The 22,080-nt window shown below is 45.5% G+C and overlaps 2 protein-coding genes and 1 long non-coding RNA gene across 3 annotated transcripts; 1 reads left to right on the top strand and 2 right to left on the bottom strand.

The window, feature by feature from the left end:
• Positions 1 to 2,320: 2,320 nt before the first annotated feature.
• LOC123074663 (protein STRICTOSIDINE SYNTHASE-LIKE 10) lies at positions 2,321 to 3,672 on the bottom strand. The gene is made up of 3 exons (XM_044497445.1): positions 3,370 to 3,672; positions 2,998 to 3,273; positions 2,321 to 2,917 (listed from the first exon to the last, which is right to left on the bottom strand). Exons 1-3 carry the CDS (start codon positions 3,633 to 3,635, stop codon positions 2,434 to 2,436), a joined length of 1,026 nt encoding a protein of 341 aa, XP_044353380.1. The 5' UTR covers positions 3,636 to 3,672; the 3' UTR covers positions 2,321 to 2,433.
• Positions 3,673 to 4,046: 374 nt separating this feature from the next.
• On the top strand, positions 4,047 to 8,223 carry LOC123078886 (zinc finger BED domain-containing protein RICESLEEPER 2). The gene is made up of 4 exons (XM_044501531.1): positions 4,047 to 4,190; positions 4,791 to 6,845; positions 6,942 to 7,012; positions 7,970 to 8,223. Exons 2-3 carry the CDS (start codon positions 4,814 to 4,816, stop codon positions 7,010 to 7,012), a joined length of 2,103 nt encoding a protein of 700 aa, XP_044357466.1. The 5' UTR covers positions 4,047 to 4,190; positions 4,791 to 4,813; the 3' UTR covers positions 7,970 to 8,223.
• A 676-nt stretch (positions 8,224 to 8,899) lies between these two features.
• On the bottom strand, positions 8,900 to 12,072 carry LOC123078887 (uncharacterized). Its single transcript, XR_006437755.1, has 2 exons — positions 11,740 to 12,072; positions 8,900 to 9,216 (listed from the first exon to the last, which is right to left on the bottom strand). It is a non-coding gene; the product is annotated as an uncharacterized lncRNA (long non-coding RNA).
• Positions 12,073 to 22,080: the final 10,008 nt, after the last annotated feature.

Below are 22,080 nucleotides of genomic sequence, written 5' to 3'. Positions count from 1 at the left end.
TGCTTAGGCGAAGCCCTGCGTCGGTAGAACATCATCATCGTCACCACGCCGTCGTGCTGACGAAACTCTCCCTCAACACTCGGCTGGATCGGAGTTCGAGGGACGTCATCGAGCTGAACGTGTGCTGAACTCGGAGGTGTCGTGCGTTCGGTACTTGATCGGTCGGATCGTGAAGACGTACGACTACATCAACCACGTTGTGTTAACGCTTCCGCTTTCGGTCTACGAGGGTACGTGGACAACACTCTCCCCTCTCGTTGCTATGCATCACCATGATCTTGCGTGTGCGTAGGAATTTTTTTGAAATTACTACGTAACCCAACAGATCCAAGCAAACCAATATAAGCATGGAACTCACAAAAGAAAAAATGAATAACGTTTAACGGGGCAAGATTTCTTCTCAACGGACTGCAAAACGAGGACTCAAACCAATCAGTATTTGATTCCACAGTAATCCAAGCAAAGTGTATGGAGAAATGATGTGTTTACCTATGAAGCTGAGATTAGTGACGAAGCATGTCAGCTTCAGTTATGGAATGGGAACGGATGCGCCGTACAGCCGCAAGGCATGGTGGCGGATGCAGTAGAAGGACAGCCGGCCATGGACAACGATGACGGGGGCGGGCGCCGCGCTGCCATGGAGGAGCGCTGCAAGACATGAAATAAAAAAAGTAAAGAAGGGGCTCCGGAGGAAGAGTACAGGAGGGTGAACATCACCGACGCGGACCCAGTCGTGCTCGTGTAGCAGAAGCATCCTGACGGCGACGGCGCATCGCGTAGGAAGGAACAAAGGAGCCGTTCGTTCAGGGGAATAGAGCTGGAACTTGGACGACCTGGCCTGGGCCTTGGACGGCCCGCTTAAGGAGAGAAACAGGAGCTCGTTCTGCGGAGCAGCAGCCCGCGAGACGGTTCGTCGAACGTGTGAAGGATGTGGGATGACCGACTTGATCTGCATCGTATGTTTGAGTGATCCAACGGCTGAGAGACACGAATCGCTGTGGAGGCTCCTAGCTCGCCCCGTTATACTGTTTCTCAATATGCATCAATTTAGAGCATGTAAATCAGTAAATTATCATATAATGTCCATTGGAATATGGTCCATTTGGGTCATCAACAAAATATGTCATGACTTCTCACTCGAGTGGAAAATTTATTGATTTCAATGCCTAGGCTTTCGCCTATGCCCTAGGCGAGGCGTTTGGTTGTGGCCTAGCGCCTAAGCGTGCCTAAGCGCCTCTGAGGCACTGCCTTTTCCAACAGAGGCTATAGCCGAAACCCATCTTTTTCATCGGTGTCTTGACATCCCACTTTGTTTTTTCGTGATCATCATCTCCTGGCGTAGCGGAAGCAGTCAACGAGGCCTCTACGGCAGAAGAGATTCTTCCCGGTTTCTGCCCGGACGATTCCATCAAATAAATAAAAATAAAAGTGAAGTGGAAAATGCATAACTAGAAGAGAAAGATATCGTGATGTAAAATGATCATGGGGACACATCGTTTTTAGGGCCGACAATTTTCTGCACAATGCCTGTAGTGATTTCAGAATTCGGCAACTTCGCCTACTAAAAAATCAGTTACAATAGTACATTGCTTTTTGTGGCTTCCTGCTCGTCAGAGAAGCCATGCTGCATGGGTTCTCCACTAACCCGGAGAAGTTCTCTTTGTCTTCGAGCTTTTATTCCTCGATCCACTTTTCGTTACCTTCTTTCATATACCTTCCCAGCAATAGATAGAGACAAATGGGAAAAACCGAACCACGCCTACAAAATGCCAGTACCATGTAGCTGCTTCAAAGTCAACATGAGTATCGAACAACTTTTTTGTTGTCCTTTTTCATGTAGAAAGAATTCTGGATGACTTTTTAAATCACCCTTTCATGTTTTCCTAATAAATGGTATTATTAAATAGTATTCCGTACGAATAGTCGAAATTCAGAAAGAAAAACATGCAAACAGAAAAAGATCTTAAGCAAAGCAAATGGATTTGACAGAAGGATAACTAATACTCGCATAATTACATCTGCAAAAAAACGTTGCATGTAGTCCTGAAGCCATACGAAGCCATGACCTTTAACTCTATTTAGTAAGACTACCTACAGTGGGAGTAACATAGGTAATAACATCACACATATCTAGATAAAATAGATGATGTGGCAAGCAATAAATGAAGAAAGAGAGACATGTGGTAACATAGCTAGTTACTACTAGTATGAGTAACATCACACATATCAAGGCAATATGAGTCTATAGTTTAATAAATAAAGTGTTGCATGTTACCACACATATGTTACTCCCCATTATAGAGGTAGTAACATAAAATAATAATATGGGCAATGTTACTATTTTATGTTACTACCCATTGTGGCTAGTCTAACTCAATGAGACAACCACCAACGAACCCGTACTAATCCATAAAGGCGCTGCCACATAATCGATCAAACTAAGAGGCCTATATAATCAAGCTCGACGGAACCCAACCACAACTTGTTGCCGCTCTGCTCCGCCACCTCGCTGAGCGTCACGCCCCTGGCGGCCGTCAACTCCTCGACCTCCACGCCGTCGGCGCCGAGACGGACGCCGACCAAGTGCTTCACCGGAGCCGCCGTCGCGTTGAGCCGCGCCTTCTCCTGGTTGAGCGCCACCCAGAAACCGCCCTGCCCGTCGCGCCGCACGTTGTCCGGGTACCCCGGCAGGTCGGCGAAGAGCTCGTACTGCCCGGCCTTGGGCCCCTTGAGCCAGTACCGGAACGCCTGGCACGGCACCGTGTGCGCCACCACCAGGTGCGTCCTGTCGCGGCTGAGCGTGACGCCGTTCGGGTACGGCAGGTCCGCCTCGAGCACCGTGACGAGCTTCGTCCGCGCGTCGTACTTGAGCAGGCGGCCGGTCGCGTCGGCGTTCATGATGATCTCCGTGTTAAACCTGCACGTTGATTCGTCATCTCCGGGGTTGATGTTACAAAAATAAAATAAAATTAAGGCGTGATCGGGCGTGCACGGTACCTCCGGGGATAGTTGGTGCTGCTGTCGGTGAAGTAGACATCGCCGGTGGCCTGATCGACGTCTAGGCCGTTGAGGAAGTGGAAGGGGACGCCGTCCGCCTCCGTCGCTAGCACCTGGGCTTCGCCGCCTTCCGGGCCGACCTTCATGAGCCCCAAGTAGGCGTCGGCGATGTAGAGCTCGCCGGTCTTCCTGTTGAACCGGACACCCAGCGGCCGCCCGCATATGCTCTCCTTTTCTTCCGACGGCACCCCAGAATCCGAGCACAAAGGAATTTTCCTACACACGTCCCACATGTCACACGTAAGCTAAATTTTAAATCGCGATCGACCCACTTGACAACACGATTTTGAGCTTTTAATTACACCGACCGACCTGTAGTTGGCATTGTAGGCGAAGGTGCTCCAGCCGGCGGCGCTCCCGCCCCACCTGAGGACACGCCCGTCGGAGACGCCGGTGTAGATCCCGTCCTTGCCGGCGAACGCGAGGCTCTCGGCGCCGCTGACGCCGTCGGGCAGCGGAAGACGGTAGCTCCAGCGCGTGTCCGTCGTCTTGACCTGCTGGGCCGATGCGAGGGAAACGAGGCAGGCAAGCACGACGAGTACCGCCGCCGAGTTGCGCCCCATCGTCGCCGTCGTCATCGTCCTCGGAAGTTTTCCTCTATGGGAAGTCGTAGCGCGGACCTCCATGCCTTTTATGGGAGGCCACGACCCATGGATCACATCGGACACGGTAGCAATCCTCCACGAACTCTACGTAAAATCCTACACCAACTGTAAGTAAAACCGTGACGTGACGTGACGGACTGCCCCCGTACGTCCGACCGAGCCCGTTTCGTTTGTGGTCTCTGCTGAGTTCGGCCCGAACCCGCGCGGTTCAGGTATTGTTCGCCTCGGTCCACCCACACCCACTCCAACCTGGCTACCACTAACCAAAGTAGTCTGGGGTCCGGGCCAACCACGCCCGACCGAGAAGCTGGCTGTCGCGGCCGCATCGGGGCCGTCCATCGCGCAGGCGCGGACCCGAAACCCACCACGGCGACAAAACCACCACCCTGCACTCGCGAAATGGGTCGCGGCTCGCAACCCACGCCTCCTCGGCCCCGGCTCCGATCTGCTAAGCCCCCACCGGATCGGGTTGCGGGTCCCCTCCCCGCGACCCATCACCGCCGCTCGCCGCCGGCCGCCGCAGACGAGGTCAGTCTCCCGCCCTACGCCCTCTACCTCTCCGCCTCCTCCGTCCCGGGTCCGCTTACCCGAGCCAGAAACGCTAGCTGTAGCTGAGGCCCCGGCTTGGGAGCCCATTTCGTGGAGCTCGAGCATGGGGGCGGGAGTAGGACCCGACCCCTCTGGGCTTCGATTAGTCCCTGGATTCCCGAGATCGCTTGCTTGCCATGGCTGATTGTGTCGTGGTTTTGGGGATTGGGTCTTCGGACGGGGTAGGTGAAGGGGATTTAGTGAAAGGAGGTCGTTCAGTCCGTATTTTGCATATACCCTGTGCCATGGTAGCTTTCAGCACTTCGCGAAATTTTAGCCGTCATGTAGTGTGAGTATGCGCTTAACACATGAGCAATCTTTAAGTTGGAAAGAGGAATTTTTATTCAGACAGTACATGGGAAGTCATCATCCATTGATTCCCAGTTCTTCAGTAGGGTGTCCAAAGCCTTCTTTGACCCTTTGTTTCTGCAAAAGAGAGAAACATGGAGCCATTTCCTTTAACTTCGTATTGGATCAAAATGTGTAGTTCTATCCACTATCGACTGTTCTCCTGATACTTCTTCTTTGGACCTGCTGCAGTGTGTAAGCCTACACGCGATACCATGCTGGCACCGGCAGCGATGGAGGTGACGATTGATGGCACAGTGAGCACCACGCTCGCGTCTGTGAACGCGGTGCACAATCCACGGGCACGCAAGTTGCGGTCTGCTGTTTGGCAGGACTTCACCAAGGAGCGCCGTGCTGACGGCAATTGCGTTGCTATCTGTAACCACTGCAAGAAGCAGCTCACAGCAACCAGCCGTTCAGGCACCACACACCTACGCAACCACCTTGCGATATGCACCACCACCTCTACACGCCGTGCTGGTAAGCGTCGGAAGCTGATTGTGCGCCGTATTCTCCACAACAAAACATCCACTGGGCAGCCTGGCGATGGACATGCCTCTGGTGAGGACAATGACAATGATAGCACACACTTTGATCAAGAACTCAGCCGGCAAGACCTTGCCCGTATGATTGTCCAGCATGGCTACCGGTTTTCAATAGTGGATGATCTGGGGTTTCGAAAGTTCGTCAAGAATCTCCAGCCACAGTTTAGCATGGTGTCATATGACATAGTGAGAGCTGATAGCATGGCAATTTATGAAAGCGAGAGGCTGAAGCTCCAGGATGTGCTCCTCAAGACCCCTTGCCGGGTTAGCATGTCAGTTGATATGTGGCGATCGAGTACACAGATGGACTACTTGTGTTTGACCTGCCACTACATTGATCATTCCGGCGATGAATGGAAACTTAGGAAAAAAATTCTTAACTTTGTGCATGTCGAGGAACATTTTACAGCCAATCAGATTGCCAATCTCATTCTGGAGAAGTTACAACAGTGGGGTATTGAAAGGAAGGTAGCTTCTGTTGTGCTAGACAATTGCACCTCTGGTGACATTGTTGCCACAGAACTTCTCAGAGTTATGCAGCCTAGGAGACTTCTCCTGTTAAACGGAAATTTGTTCCATGTGCGCTCTTGTGCACATATTCTGAATCTCACAGTTGAAGAAAGCTTGGAACAGACATCTGACATAATTAATAGAGTCCGTGAGATGATTCAGAATGTCAAGTTCTCACAAGAAAGGCTTCAAAAGTTTCTAGATACCGCAAAGCTGCTGCAGATTGACCAAAAACTGTTAGTTCTTGATTCTCCAAACAACTGGCCGTCCACTTACTTAATGTTTGATTCTGCATGCTATTATCACGATGTGCTTGTGCGCCTTGCAGAACAGGAAGCAAATTATGCTGCTTTCTTGACCGCTAAGGAGTGGGCTGATGTGAAAGCCCTCACTGAAATACTTGACGCGCTCAATAATACAATGGAGAAGTTTCCAGTGGAAAACCCAACCGCAAACCTATATTTCAATGACATGTGTGAGATCCAGGTTCTTTTGAACACCTGGCGCAATAGTCCATCTCCTGTTGTTGCACAAGTGGCTGGCCGAATGCTGAAAAAGTTCGAGGGATACTGGGATCTTACTAGGCCAGTAATGGCATTTGCATCCATACTGGATCCTCGGTACAAGATGAAGTCAATTGAGTATTTTTTTCAGCTGATTTATGGAAATGACCAATTTACAGCAAAGGCAACAATAGAAGCCATCAAGCAAACCTTTACCAGCCTGTGCAATGAGTATGAACATTCAGCAGATTCATTGAAAAATCCAGCCGTTCTCTTCTACGCTGGAAACAGTAGTTCTTGCATGAGCTCTGTGTACAACAATGGAAATGACTCTAAGACCTTCTCTCGCATCACATTATCAGATGCCCGACGGGGACTTGATCAGTATATTCAGGAGTCATCGTCAGGCCAGTCCTTCAAGTCTGACTTGGACTTGTATCTTGAGGAAGCTGTCTATCGTCAAAAAGAAGGGAATCAAGATAATTTTGACATCCTGGGATGGTGGAAGTCTTTTGCGGCAAAGTATCCTGTCCTTTCTCAAATGGCCCGTGATATTCTTGCTATCCCTGTATCTATCATCCCACTGGACAGTGAAGCCCGGGTGCTGAATGAGTATCTCAGTACTATGGACCCTTCAACGGTTGAGGGATTGGTCTGCGCGCAAGATTGGTTACGTGCAGACACAGAAGGTATCACTGAGTCTTACAGATATAGTATGAACTTAGTTTTACTCTTGTATACTCATGTGCACTTACCAATGATTGGTTTCCTGTGTGTTTCTACAGTTGCTAATTCAGATGGCCATGCAGATGATAAAGTGCCACGTGGCGACGAACTTATTGTGGCACCGAATTAGGTGAGTATATTGGGAGCAACTCGTTTCAACTTATTTTGTTTCTTTATCTCGCCCTTCTTGAATTACTATCTAAGGCATTTTGATTTTTGATCCATACCAATTCAACTTGAAATGCCACTTTAGGTCATAATGCACAGGCCCGCATGCTAGTGACACTAAGCACAAACTTGTGTTTTTTTTACCAGAAAGTGAAACTTGCACTTTTGCTGTTGTGTAAAACAAAACGGGCCTCTTTTTCCTTGTGAGCTTCTCCTATAAGTAATCTTATAATTAAATGGAACTGGTATTTGTATGGATTGCCAAGTATGTGTTTTGGACAGTTGGTGTAAACAGATTATCTGTTTGTTTGCAAATACTAGTGATAAACTAATTGTGTATATAGCATGTACTCCGTATTTGCCTTCTTATTCTGCGTGGTGAGCTCAAATTGATACTCCCTCCGTCCGAAAATACTTGTCATCAAAATGGATAAAAAGGGATGTATCTAGAACTAATATACATCTAGATACAACCCTTTTTATTCATTTTGATGACAAGTATTTCTGGACGGAGAGAGTACAATAATAATTCTACTAGGATGCGACTTTTGCCATGCAGCTGACCGATTACTTAAATTACACTAGGGCTATTAATCACAGACGTTGAAGAATGAAGACTAAAATTTAGATGTACTATATACACACACGTATCAGCATACATATGCGTGCTTGTGCATTTTTATCCACCATAGTACAACTCTTGCACATATAACTAATTACCACCATAATGGTAATGCTTTAGACCTGTACATTTCGCTTTGCCCATCCGGAGTGACACCAAGGTTAATCATTGTGGCTCTGTTTCTCCTGCTAGCTCGAAATTTCACGATCCATCAAATAAACAAAAAGATGTTATGTGGCGTTTTACTTTCTCGAGCCACCTAGATTATGGCACCTGATTAATTTAACTTGTCCGCAGTTATTCATCTGCGATGAGGGCGTTTGGAGAAGAATGGAGGTACAAGAATGGCATTTATCCATGCCCCTGTCCAAGAAGCAGCAACTTAATCATGTAAATGTATCATCTAGTTCTAGACGTGTTGCCCCCCCAAATGAAGGCTAACATGGCGCAGCCATCCCGTGCCATTTTTAGATAGTTTGGTCGGTGTACTGTGACTGCACTCTTGACTGTGTGTGTATCATGCTGCTCAGCAAAGCTATTTGCAGACGTCCCCGGAGCCTCGGACATGCCCTGGAGTGCTTGGAGTGGACAATATTGTGCATCGAGCATTTGGAAAGTAATCCCAAAACTTAGAACCCTGATAATAGTCACACGTCAGATACGAGCGTATGGAAAATCGAAGGATGTCAACTTTAGTTGACAAGCATGACAACTTCATGCTTAAGTATATTTTTGACAGAAGCTTGCCTTCTGTCGCCGGAATTTGTCAACCTTGCGTGATTGAAATTGCCACCGAAAGACGTCAGGGCCCGAGTGCTATGCACCTGACGTGTGGCACTTGCCATTTGGGAAAACTTACCGTGAGCTCTACAAAGCACCTGAATTGTAGCCAGAGTAGGGTTGGCAAAGAGGACTGCGGTGTTCACCTCAAGAGTCAAGACTTCTTACAGTTTGGCCTATTTTCAGACTCGACGAGTCCCACTCCGGTACAGTTGAAGCGCTGCTGAAGACTACTCCTAGATGGCAAGATACACAGACAGGGCAAAAACGACAAATATGACTTGTGGTCGAAATCAATTCACAAACTGAAGAGAAAAAAAAATCACTCCGCAGACCCTGTAACGCCGGACAGCAGAGCGCCACACTACATTGTGCAGCGCTTGACTAACACGCGTTACACGCCTAGCTAGCGTCACACCTTAGACTGCGTGAAAATTGCTAAGTCAGTGTGCAACCACACCACGGCCGGACCATGGATTCGATTGGAATAAAGACGCAGCGCGAATAGTAGAGTAGATAGAAATTCAAAGAATAGGCAGGCTTAGCTGGCCAGTTACTGATTGCACCTCTACCTGAAAACTGAAACTTATACCATCTGGTAGTACTGTCTAACGTTACGCAAAAGAATATGAGTACTATGTATACGCTCCCGGACCAATACGGCTTCATTCCCGACTTCTCCTCCCTCCCTCGCTCTTTGATCGAGCAGGCGTCACCACCGGTGGACGCCCGGCTCCTCCGAGTGATCAACGCGGGCCTGGCACCTGCAAATCAGGAGAAGATAAAAATCTCATGTTAATTGGGATAACAAAATTACACTGCAGCACGACGCCATTCAGAATAGCCAACCCCATGAGTTATCCTATATAAGCATCTCTAGTGCATAAGGTCACCACTTAGCTTTCAGCTGGACCCACTTAGATTATGGACATACCCATTATATAAGCTAGGATACGACCCAAACTGAATTTCAAAAAAAAAAAACCCAGGACCCAAAGTGTTTGTTGATATGGACACATGCAGAGAGAATAATGCTTTTTTTCATGGTTTGTCGGCGGCTCATAAGCTTATAACCTTAAGGTCAAATAAGCATAATGAAAAGTTTAGTTTTGCCAATATGTACACGTCAACCTTAAGGGCGTTTTCTTTTTCACAATATGGCTGCAAGAAGTGCTAGGTATGTGTGTATTTAGTTTCAGAACTTTATGAAACCTAAAACTCTCACTTTCGATTAAAAAAAAAAAAGGCTCTCCATGAAGCCCGGGAGCAAGAAATCCACACCTTGGGTGCCACATCTTCTTGTAAAGAAATTTAGTTGAAGAGAAGTGACTCTATGGCATCTAAGAAAAACTAAATATCAGAGTAGTTTTGTTTGATCTACACCAACATATCAGGGCGTAACTCCACAAGCTCACTGTGCAATGATCTTCTAGGAAGCGAGGAAATGAATCCATACTTCTAAAAACAATCAGGATTCTTAGAAAAACTAAAAAAAATAGAAATAAAGCAAACAATGATTGCTTTAAAGTGAGTTGATGGCTATGGTCCTAACAGAAGGACCTTTAGTAGGGCACGCAAATCGTGTATATATATGAAAAAAGGTAGAAGATGAGTAATTGAAACAGGAGCCACATAAATCTACAAGTTTGCACTTTCTGGCATTTCAATGCTGTAACAAAGTAAAAGACAAAAATGACATGCATAGGCTGGTCAGGGGAAAATGTGGTGTCTTCACTTTGCAATGAGATGCCAAGAGGAATTTCTCTAGTCTTAAGTCTACATAATAACAATTGCAACACAAGTATGAGCCTTTTGTCTTCTTGTTTCTTCTGAAAAATATTTGTCATATTTCTTATTTGAAGCCGTCTTCTTGTTTACCGTGTTTTATGTTTTGAGAGAAAAACACAGGTTCACCTTTTGAGAAAAGATAAAATGATCAGTGCTAGAAGACAATAGAGAACATGCGACTTTCTAATGCAACGCTACCTGATACTACATCGATCATAAACTCCATCCTGATCATATTAGTAAAGTCGCCTCACAGTTACTGGAAGTCTACTTAAACAAACAGTGATGGGAACAATAAAATTAGTAAAAACAAGCAAATAATTTTATTCTATGTTTGAATGGTGAGAAATTTTAAGATGGTCCCAATTAGTGTATCTTTTCCAATTCTAGCTGGTTTTTCGACATACCATAATGTCAAAGGGTGCACAATAAGGCCCTCTTGCCACAAGGCAATGCAGATCACAAAGGGGATGAGACATTTCACTGTCACCTAAAATATAACTTACCAAGGCGCAATAACCTTTATTCGCCTACACTAGCAGTCAGTGGCTCAAGAAAAGAGCTAGATTTGGCGGCTTGGCGTGACCCTAGTGGCTAAGGAACATGTTTCTGTTAACTAGTATAAATAAATCGCCTAATATTTAGGTAAAGAGAGACCACCCGAGGGCATATATACTGATGAAAGCATCAAAGCACTAAAATAAGCCCATTCTGGAAGAATCATGACCTAACTCCAAAATCTTCGCCTAACTATGAACCCAACGATTCAAGAGAGAAGTAACGCTGAAGTTTTTCTACTTGTGTTCTTTGACAAAAGAATATAGCAATATGAAACGTAAGAGTTACCAAGCGCTAAACTACCGCACACCAGTGAAATGTGCGAAGTACTCGTAGTACTAGGCTACTAGCACTAGGACTAGTACGAGTGCAGTAAGACGAAATGTACGTCCACCAAACGGTACTATGGTCCGACTGGAGGCTCATCAAAGATGATGATTAAACCAATTAGTGACCTTAAAAGAAGTAGTAGCCTACATCAAGTTCTCGCATGCTGGATCTAATCATCTGACTACCTTTTGTGTAGCCAAATACTTCGGTTTGTAACATTGTTTCTTGAAGTTTTTTTTTTGGAAATGGAGGCATGCCTCCGGCCTCTGCGTCATTGATGATGCATTGTTTCTTGAAGTTGGAACCATATTTGACAGGCAAATTCAGCCGTCTAGCTAATATACGTGGACTTACGACGATGATGCTGATTCAGCGCTGCTGGAAACAGCAGCTAGCAACCAAATCTATACGATGAAAACCTAGAACCAGCACCCGCAAAAAAAAAAAAAAAAATCTAGAACTGACACCTGCAGCCCGTTCTAAAAACGTATCTTGCGCATGCCTATGCTCTGCTTGTATGTTGTGCTACTTCGCCACAAGGGCAACTCACAAGCTCAAGAACAACGAGGAAGCAAGTAGAACACACACACACACACACAGCACGGCCTCACCTTCTCCTCCGCGTCCACCTGGTGCTTCCGAGGAGGCCATGGAGGCCTGGGTGGAGCTTGGTGGGCCCCATCCGCGTCCATTGCTCGCTTGGTTGGGAGCTAGAGTGTTGTAGCCGGTGGTACTCTTTGAGGGGAGGGAGGGAGCGAGGAAGAAGGGAAGGGAGCAAAGCAAGCCGGCAAGGCAAGGTGTGGGGCTGCGTGTCTCCCAAAGAAAAGAAAAGAAAGGCTAAGCAGAGAGCAGAGCAGCCCACTCCGTTTGGTTTTGAATGAAGAGGAGAGAGAAGGCGCGCGGAGCAGAGAAGGCAGAGAGGCAAAAGGAGAGGAGGGAGCAAATGAGCAATGGCTGTCAGCTGTTTCCCCTGCTTTTTCTCTTGTCCGCACAGCGCGCACTGCTCCTGGCACAGCAGCCCGCGTACACGTACAGAGCAGCCCCCTGCATGCATGTCTGCTTCTCTCTCTCCCCGACTGTGTGGGTGTCTACGATGAGCATGGCTCTGCTGCGACGGTCCCTGTCTTTTACTACCGGGAAAGCAATCTCTCGCTGGGAGTGGGCCACCGTGCCGAAGCCCCGGTAGTTTCAGCTAGTACTACTCGTGCTAGGCCTCCCTCACATGTCATCGAGAGTCGAGACTCGAAACCCTCAGCGGCATGCCATTGCCAGCCGTGGAGAGAACTTCGATCTGTGTAGGTTTTCTTGTTTAGATTAAGAAAAAAGTACTACTAGTAGTAGCAAGGGTGATCAACGTTACGCCGTGCTTTTCGGTTTTCACGAAGCCTTTTTTCAGGACTGATGAGCGGCCATGCCAGGGGCGGGCTTTCTACCATCCGCTGCAAGCGAGAGGAATTTTTCACCGTCTGGTCTCGGGCACTGGCCGTCGCGCGTGCGTGTTTGCCAAGTGTGAAGATGTTTTTTCCTTTCTTTTGAGAAGAGAAGCGGCAAGAGCAGCAGCCAGCCAGCCAGCGAGTCTTTTCTTGCTTAAGCTCGCCCTCTCTTTCTCTCTCTCTCTCTTCTGTTCCCTGGCATGGCCGCAGATGGCGTCTGCGCCGCTCTCTGCTTTGCTTGCTTGCTTTTATCGTGTGGGTCTGTCTGTCTGGCTCAGGACACGGGAAAAAGTCGTGGCGGGAGGGGCGGAAAGACTGTTGGAACTTGGGAGGAGAGGAGACGAGCGGCCCGAATCCCTATAGATTGCCAAAAGATTTGGGTATGCATGCAGCATGCTCTCTCTATCTCTCTTTAATGCTCTTTCCATCTCAGGTCTAGGCCGGCCAGCCTGGCTCTGCTGGGTTGCCGTTTCTTTGGGTTCCTGGACAAACCATACGGATTGCGAGAAAAAACATTTCTAGATGTTCTTCATGGGAGGAGAACCTGGGGAACCATTTATTTTTACTAGCAAATATGTCCGTGCGTTGTAACGGAAGAAAAAAATAACTCAATCTTACTAAAATTTAATTTCCCAAATCAAGTTTAATAGTGCCAACAATAGTTACAAAGGCATGCATTGTTTCCCACTATAGAGATAGCTATAGAGTACCTACTTCTAGTGTGAATTTTCTAACTTGTAGTTGTATTTTTTACATGATCTTTGGTCTTTGTACCCGAAATATGACTATTTTTCTGGCAAAATGAAAACAAAAACTTGTGTAGTTATTTTTTTCATGTAGAGCATACATGTTTTGATTGTTTGAACCTATTTTTTAAAGATGTTTTGATTGTTTGCACCTAATTTTATTTTTAGAAAAGAGAAAACATACTCAAAATCGTTGCTCCAAACAACAATTTTGTGAGTGCTCGTGGTTTTATACAATTTTATGTGGGTGTTCGGCTCGGCTCCGATCCCCATCGGCATATGTTCATGTTCTTGCAAACGCTTGTAGCCGGTGGCAATTGCTAACGCGGATGATGGTATGTGTGCATGGCGTGGTGGTCTTGGCTCCCACTCGCCGCCGACCATGCTTCTTGACAGATTGGTCCTGGAGTATTCCTATTCCTATCCTCTTGAAGCTAGCGTTTATCAGGTGCCGTTGGAGGAACAATCTGAGAAGCGTGGCGTGTTTCCTCGTCGCATCACTCGCCGGCCGAGCCCATACAGGGTTATTCCTCTTTTTATGTTTTGGCAGCAACATACACACTGTGTTCTTCTAATTGAAGTCAATCGATGTGCTTGGGGGAACTATGGGAGTATTTTTCCATGATGGAAATAAATTCGTGAGTTTTTTCTTTGTGTACACAACCTACCCATCTGCTATTTCTTTGTGTATATTCGTCATTTTACCAAACTTGCCCATCTTCTATAGATTCCTTTTCAGACTTGGAGTGAACCGCGTTCGGCTAGCACTGAGGCATAGTGATCCGTGTACGTTTGTTTTGAATTAAATTCAAATTCTTCCATCATGGCCAAATCCTATATGTTCTTGGATTAATCACATTTAAATTGATCCAGGGGAAATATCCTCACTTCAAAACTCGAGGGGAGTTTTCCTCACTTCTTTTAGTTCTCTGTTTATTTCTAAATTAAAAAGAAATAAAAAATAGTAGAGAGAGAGAGAGAGGAGCAGCGCAACACCCATTTGCCTAGGCTAGAGCAGCGACCCGACCGATCCCAAATTCCTCTCCTCTCTCGATCCCTTCCCTTGTGCGCCGCCACACAGGCACGCATAGCCCCCATGCCCTGATTCTCCTCGCCCCCCTGCTCCCCGCGCCTCTGGCAAGGCATTGGCGCTGACGAGCTCCTCCTCGCTCCTCCCCTTCCTTTTCTTCCCTCCTCTGACCTCGACGGTGACCAGCACCGCCCAAGTTTGCCCCCGCCTCTGCTCCGGCCATGACATCGCCTGCGCCGACCCAGCGCTGCTGGGCTCCAGTTTTGTCTCATCGCTCGTCCGCCCCGAAAGTTCCCTCTGTTCTTTTTCTTCGTTGATTGTTAATCCTTCGATTCTTGAGGCAGCATCTCCTGCCCGATTAATTCCTTCTTTGACCAACTCCTTTCATGCTGCTTGTTGTCGTCAACTCACAAACACATTTAAACTGGTGGGACAATCTACAAGTAAACGATGTGGGACTATCTATTAGCCACAATCTTATTTTTACAGAAACACTGGCTACAACATCTGACGCGGACATGCTTAGGCCCAAGTGGCAACGCATCAGCCACACCAAACGATCGCAAGGCGAGGCCCAAGAAAGAGCGCAGACAGAAAATAGATTAGCGTACGGATGGACGAAAAAAATCTAACATGAGGGCGGACGGGCAGAAGCAATAGCCTTTTTATTAGTAGAGTAACACATAGTTTTGTGATAAGATAATTCGTAACGGGTAGCTAGTAATAAGTGTAAGAAAGGTGCAGCAAGGTGGCCCAATCCTTTTTGTAGCAAAGGACAAGCCTGGACGAACTCTTATATAAAGCAAAGCGCTCCCGAGGACACATGAGAATTACTGTCAAGCTAGTTTTCATCATGCTCATATGATTCGCGTTCGTTACTTTGATAATTTGATATGTGGGTGGACCGGTGCTTGGGTGCTGTCCTTACTTGGACAAGCCTTCCACTTATGATTAACCCCTCTCGCAAGCATCCGCAACTACGAAAGAAGAATTAAGATAAATCTAACCATAGCATGAAACATATGGATCCAAATCAGCCCCTTACGACGCAACACATAAACTAGGGTTTAAGCTTTTATCACTCTAGCAACCCATCATCTACGTATTACTTCCCAATGCCTTCCCCTAGGCCCAAACAATGGTGAAGTGTCATGTAGTCGAAGTTCACATAACACCACTAGAGGAAAGACAACATACATCTCATCAAAATATCGAACGAATATCAAATTCATATGATTACTTATAACAAGACTTCTCCCATGTCCTCGGGAACAAACGTAACTACTCGCAAAGCATATTCATGTTCATAATCAGAGGAGTAATAATTATCATTAAGGATCTGAACATATGATCTTCCATCGAATAAACTAACTAGCATCAACTACAAGGAGTAGTCAACACTACTAGCAACCCACAGGTACCAATCTGAGGTTTTGAGACAAAGATAAGATACAAGAGATGAACTAGGGTTTGAGAGGAGATGGTACTCGTGAAGATGTTGATGGAGATTGACCCCCTCTCGATGAGAGGATCGTTGGTGATGACGATGGCTTCGATTTCCCCCTCCGGGAGGGAAGTTTCCCCGGCAGAACAGCTCCGCCAGAGCCCTAGATTGCTTCTGCCCAGGTTCCGCTTCGAGACGGCGGCTCTTCACCTCGAAAGCTCTCTTATGATTTTTTTTTCAGGTCAAAACACATCATATAGCAGAAGATGGGCACCGGGGGCCTGCCAGGTGGCCCACAAGACACAGGGGCGTGCCCAGGGGGTAGGGCGCGCCCCCACCCTTGTGGTCATCTGGTGTGTCCCCTCTGGTATTTTCTTCGCCCAATATTTTTTATTTATTCCAAAATAATTCTCCGTAAATTTTCAGGACTTTTGGAGTTGTGCAGAATAGGTCTCTCAGATTTGCTCCTTTTCCAGTCCAGAATTCCAGCTGCCGGCATTCTCCCTCTTCATGTAAACCTTGTGAAATAAGAGAGAAAAGGCATAAGTATTGTACCAAAATGGGTAATAACAGCCCAATGCAATAAATATCAACATAAAAGCATGATGCAAAATGGGCATATCAACCCCCCCCCAAGCTTAGACCTCGCTTGTCCTCAAGCGAAAGCCGAAATCGATAATCATGTACACATGTTTAGAGATAGAGGTGTCGATAAAATAAAATATGGACATTAAGGCATCATGATCATCTTTAGAACAACAACATATTGTTATGCTAGTAAGATGCTCGTGCTACGCTATGGAAGCACAAAGATTGGAGATCAGGTGAAACATTGTTTATAGTGAGGAGTCTATGTTGCTAACAAACGGTAAAAAATTGTATGAGACATTGATCAAGTGATGTTATATTGTCGATAGGTATATAACGAGCACAATCAAACATAATGTTTCCAAATGATAAATCCTTTCGTCCAAGCTAAAAAATGCCCATACAGAAGAGTGTAAATCAATTTGATGAACATGGGTCACTGGTATTAATTCAGTAGGGTGTGCCTAGAGTAGTCGTCAATGAAGAAACTCTTCCTAAGGAGCATCCCTCTAGTCCCTCTAGTATTTAGTCTATCATTGATGAATGAGAAGCCAGAAGAAAATCTTGTGCTTCAACTGAGAGCAATTAGCTTCCCATAACCAGGAGATGGCAAGGATGGTATGAAATTACCCCATAAGAATTTTGTATGTATTTGACTAAGCATAGGACGTTGCACCGGAAGGGAATCGCCAAGTGTCATTTTGATCCTGAACGGGGAAGTTTTGCAGCAGACCAAGCATCTCCTGATATTGTTCAAAGGCTTCCACTGAAAAAGGTTGCTGAAATAGTGATCAAGTGTCCTCAGTATTGATGATCCGATGCAGAGACATGTGAGGATTTAGGGCAAAGGAGGCCAGCTGTATCCGTTGAGAATTCAATGTATTCCCAGCCCAATTATCCTTCCGAAACAAGATTGACTTGTCTGAACCAGGAGTACATGAAGAATGTATCTTGTAGGTGTCCAGCAACTTCAGGCAATCCTTCCACCAAAATGTGCATTGGGCATTCTAACCAGGGGGCAGGCCGTTCTGGTAATAAGATTCCCAGATCAAATGTACCCATGGGATATTGCATTGATTCAAGAACTTGTGGACCATTTTTAGAAGCAAAGCATGCTCTCGCTCCTGCTATCCACCTGCAGCTCACACGGCCGGGACTTTTGGTCTGCTGGACGCACGCGTCGACGCCGCGATGGTGCCCGCGAGCGAACGCGTGATGACCCACAAGTATAGGGGATCTATCGTAGTCCTTTCGATAAGTAAGAGTGTCGAACCCAACAAGGAGCAGAAGGAAATGATAAGCGGTTTTCAGCAAGGTATTCTCTGCAAGCACTAAAATTATAGGTAACAGATAGTTTTGTGATAAGATAATTGGTAACGAGCAACAAGTAACAAAAGTAAATAAAGTGCAGCAAGGTGGCCCAATCCTTTTTGTAGCACAGGACAAGCCTGGACAAACTCTTATGTAGAGAAAAGCGCTCCCGAGGACACATGGGAATTATCGTCAAGCTAGTTTTCGTCACGTTCATATGATTCGCGTTCGGTACTTTGATAATTTGATATGTGGGTGGACCGGTGCTTGGGTGCTGCCCTTACTTGGACAAGCATCCCACTTATGATTAACCTCTATTGCAAGCATCCGCAACTACAACAAAAGTATTAAGGTAAACCTAACCATAGCATGCAACATATGGATCCAAATCAGTCCCTTACGAAGCAACGCATAAACTAGGGTTTAAGCTTCTGTCACTCTAGCAACCCATCATCTACTTATTACTTCCCAATGCCTTCCTCTAGGCCCAGATAATGGTGAAGTGTCATGTAGTCGACGTTCACATAACACCACTAGAGGAGAGACAACATACATCTCATCAAAATATCGAACGAATACCAAATTCACATGACTACTAATAGCAAGACTTCTCCCATGTCCTCAGGAACAAACGTAACTACTCACAAAGCATATTCATGTTCATAATCAGAGGGGTATTAATATGCATATAGGATCTGAACATATGATCTTCCACCAAATAAACCAACTAGCATCAACTACGAGGAGTAATCAACACTACTAGCAACCTACAGGTACCAATCCCAGACTTAGAGACAAGAATTGGATACAGGAGATGAACTAGGGTTTGAGAGGAGATGGTGCTGGTGAAGATGTTGATGGAGATTGCCCTCTCCCGATGAGAGGAGCGTTGGTGATGAGGATGGCGATGATTTCCCCCTCCCGGAGGGAAGTGTCCCCAGCAGAACAGCTCTGCCGGAGCCCTAGATTGGTTCCGCCAAGGTTCCACTTCGTGGCGGCGGAGTCTCGTCCCGAAAGCTTGCTTCTAATTTTTCTTCGGACGAAAGACTTCATATAGTAGAAGACGGGCACCGGAGGGCCAACAGGGGGCCCACGAGGCAGGGGGCGCGCCCCCCACCTTCGTGGCTAGGGTGTGGGCCCCCTCAGGTATTTCTTCCGCTCAGTATTTTTTATTATTTCCAAAAATAACTTTCGTGGAGTTTCAGGACTTTTGGAGTTGTGCAGAATAGGTCTCTAATATTTGCTCCTTTTCCAGCCCAGAATTCCAGCTGCCGGCATTCTCCCTCCTTATGTAAACCTTGTAAAATAAAAGAGAATAGGCATAAGTATTGTGACATAATGTGTAATAACAGCCCATAATGCAATAAATATCAATATAAAAGCATGAGGCAAAATGGACGTATCAACTCCCCAAGCTTAGACCTCGCTTGTCCTCAAGCGGAAGTCGATAACGAGAAATATGTCCACATGTTTAGAGATAGAGGTGTCGATAAAATAAAATACGGACATGAGGGCATCATGATAACAACAACATATATAGATATTGTCATATGATTTCTTATGCTCAAGTAATAATCTATTCACAATGCAAAGTATGAATCAGAAACTTTATTGAGAACCAACAAACTATAATCTCAGTCATTGAAGCAATTTATCATAACGTCAGAAAGAGTCTATATCAGAGCTTTTCAGCAAGTCCACATACTCAACTATCATTTAGTCTTTCACAATTGCTAACACTCACGCAATACTTGTGGTTACAGAGTTTTAATCGGACACTGAGAAAGATAGGGGCTTATAGTTCCGCCTCCCAACCTTTTACCTCAAGGGTAATGTCAACAATAATAACTCATACTAACTTACATCCAATTAGATATATATATATCAGGATCTTTCCAACATACTGTGCTTGCCAAAGGATAAAATGTAAAAAGGATAGGTGAAGAACACCATGACTCTTGCATAAGGTAGAAGATAATAAAAAATAGGCCCTTCGCAGAGGGAAGCAGAGGTTGCCATGCGCTTTTAGGGTTGGATGCACAAAATCTTAATGCGAAAGAACGTCACTTTATATTGCCACTAATGATATGAACCTTTATTATGCAGTCCGTCGCTTTTATTTCTTTCACATCACAAGATCGTATAAAGCTTATTTCCTCCACACCAATCAATCATACATATTTAGAGAGCAAATTTTTATTGCTTGCACCGATGACAACTTACTTGAAGGATCTTACTCAATCCATAGGTAGATATGGTGGACTCTCATGGCAAAACTAGTTTAAGGGTTTTTGGAAGCACAAGTAGTATCTCTACTTGGTGCAAAGAATTTGGCTAGCATGAGAGGGAAAGGCAAGCTCAACATGTTGGATGATCCATGACAATATACTTTATCTCAGATATAAGAAAACATAACCCATTACGTTGTCTTCCTTGTCCTACATCAACTCTTTAGCATGTCATATTTTAATGAGTGCTCACAATCATAAAAGATGTCCAAGATAGTATATTTATATGTGAAACCTCTCTTTCTTTATTACTTCCTATTAATTGCAACGATGACCAAAGCTATGTTTGTCAACTCTCAACAACTTTTAATCATCATACTCTTTCTATGTGAAGTCATTACTGTCCATAAGATCAATATGATCTCCTTGTTTCTTTTTATTCTTTTCTTTTTCTTTTATTCACTCAAGATCATAGCAAATAATCAAGCCCTTGACTCAACACTAATCTTTATTATATAGAAGGATCATAAAGCAAAACTCAAAACTACATCATACCAAAACTTTATTCTACTAGATCAAGATACTACTAAAAGGATCGAACTAAGAAAAACAGTAAAGATAGGAGATGTGGTGGTGATACGATACCGGGGCATCTCCCCCAAGCTTGGCAGTTGCCAAGGGGAGTGCCCATACCCATGTGATTATGTCTCCTTTGCTGGTGAAGGGATTGTTGATGATGTAGGCTTGTCGTCCATCTTCCAAGGCATAGGCTCACCATCATAGAAGGATGATCGAATCTCCAGGATCCTTAAATCTGCAGCCAAACTCATCCTCTTGAATCTATATTCATACTCACAGTTTTGGTTTTGTAGGTCATAGATTTGGGCTTGGAGGTGCTCGATTTTCTCGTGGAGCTTGAAGATGGCCTCCCCAATGTCCTTGGCATCCCGCTTGTGGTTGTTGGTGAACTCCGTGATCATTATGTATCTGGAGTCAAGTCCACGCTCCACCATCTCCTGGCACTTGAAAACTTGTTGCTCCATTGCCTCGAGCCTTGTCTCCACGGTTCCGGTCTTCCTCGGTCCCTCAACATCGCGGATGTGCAGCACCCCCTCATGCATCTCAATGGGTTGAGGGTGTTGCAGCACCTCCGCGAGATAGGGATTGATGACCTTCTCGAAGAACTTGTCCTTGGGGGCACTTGGAGACGTCATGATGATCTAGATCTGTCAGAAAAACAGATCGAAACAAGAACAGAGGATATTCGCGTGATACAGGAGTCAAAACCTTTGGGAGATTAAATAATGAATTTTTATCGACCAAAATACGTATCGTGCAAGAAAACGGAGTCCGGAGAGCACACGAGGTGCCCACGAGGTAGGGGGGCGCGCCCAGTAGGGTAGGGCGCGCCCTCCACCCTCGTGGAGGCCTCATGTCCTTCCCGGACTACTTCTTATTTTTCTATTTTTCTAAATATTCCAAAACGGAGAAAAATTGCCATTAGAACTGTTTTGGAGTCAGTTTACTTACCGTACCACATACCTATTCCTTTTCGGAGTCTGAAATGTTCCGGAAAGTGTCCCTTATGTATTCCTCCGGGGTTACGGTTTCAATAACATTGGTTTCAACATTTATAGGATTACCTGAGATATAATGTTTAATTCTTTGACCGCTCACCACCTTCGGATTTGTGCCTTCGAAGTTATTGATTTTTATGGCACCGGAACGATAGACCTCCTCGATAACGTACAGACCTTCCCATTTAGAGAGAAGTTTTCCTGCAAAAAATCTTAAACGAGAGTTGTATAGCAATACATAATCACCTACATTAAACTCACGCTTTTGTATCCTTTTGTCGTGCCATCTTTTAACCTTTTCTTTAAACAACTTGGCATTTTCATAGGCTTGGGTTCTCCATTCATCAAGTGAGCTAATGTCAAATAACCTCTTCTCACCGGCAAGTTTGATATCATAGTTGAGCTCTTTAATTGCCCAATAAGCCTTATGTTCTAGTTCGAGAGGTAAGTGACATGCTTTTCCATAAACCATTTTATACGGAGACATACCCATAGGATTTTTATATGCAGTTCTATAGGCCCATAATGCATCATCGAGTTTCTTGGACCAATTCTTTCTAGATCTATTAACAGTCTTTTGCAAAATTAATTTGAG

Source organism: Triticum aestivum, chromosome 3D (genome assembly GCF_018294505.1).
Source record: "Triticum aestivum cultivar Chinese Spring chromosome 3D, IWGSC CS RefSeq v2.1, whole genome shotgun sequence".
Classification (NCBI taxonomy): Eukaryota; Viridiplantae; Streptophyta; class Magnoliopsida; order Poales; family Poaceae; genus Triticum; species Triticum aestivum.
The sequence above is the reverse complement of the archived record's forward strand: the minus strand, read 5'-3'. Positions and strand labels throughout refer to the sequence as shown.

Excerpts from the sequence above, each read along its gene's own strand:
- LOC123074663 (XM_044497445.1), bottom strand. The coding sequence starts at position 3,635 with ATGACGACGGCGACGATGGGGCGCAACTCGGCGGCGGTACTCGTCGTG. Across the intron at positions 3,274-3,369 it reads GCCTACAATGCCAACTACAG|GAAAATTCCTTTGTGCTCGG; the intron begins GTCGGTCGGTGT and ends GGACGTGTGTAG. Across the intron at positions 2,918-2,997 it reads AGCACCAACTATCCCCGGAG|GTTTAACACGGAGATCATCA; the intron begins GTACCGTGCACG and ends ATCAACGTGCAG.
- LOC123078886 (XM_044501531.1), top strand. The coding sequence starts at position 4,814 with ATGCTGGCACCGGCAGCGATGGAGGTGACGATTGATGGCACAGTGAGC. Across the intron at positions 6,846-6,941 it reads GTTACGTGCAGACACAGAAG|TTGCTAATTCAGATGGCCAT; the intron begins GTATCACTGAGT and ends GTGTTTCTACAG.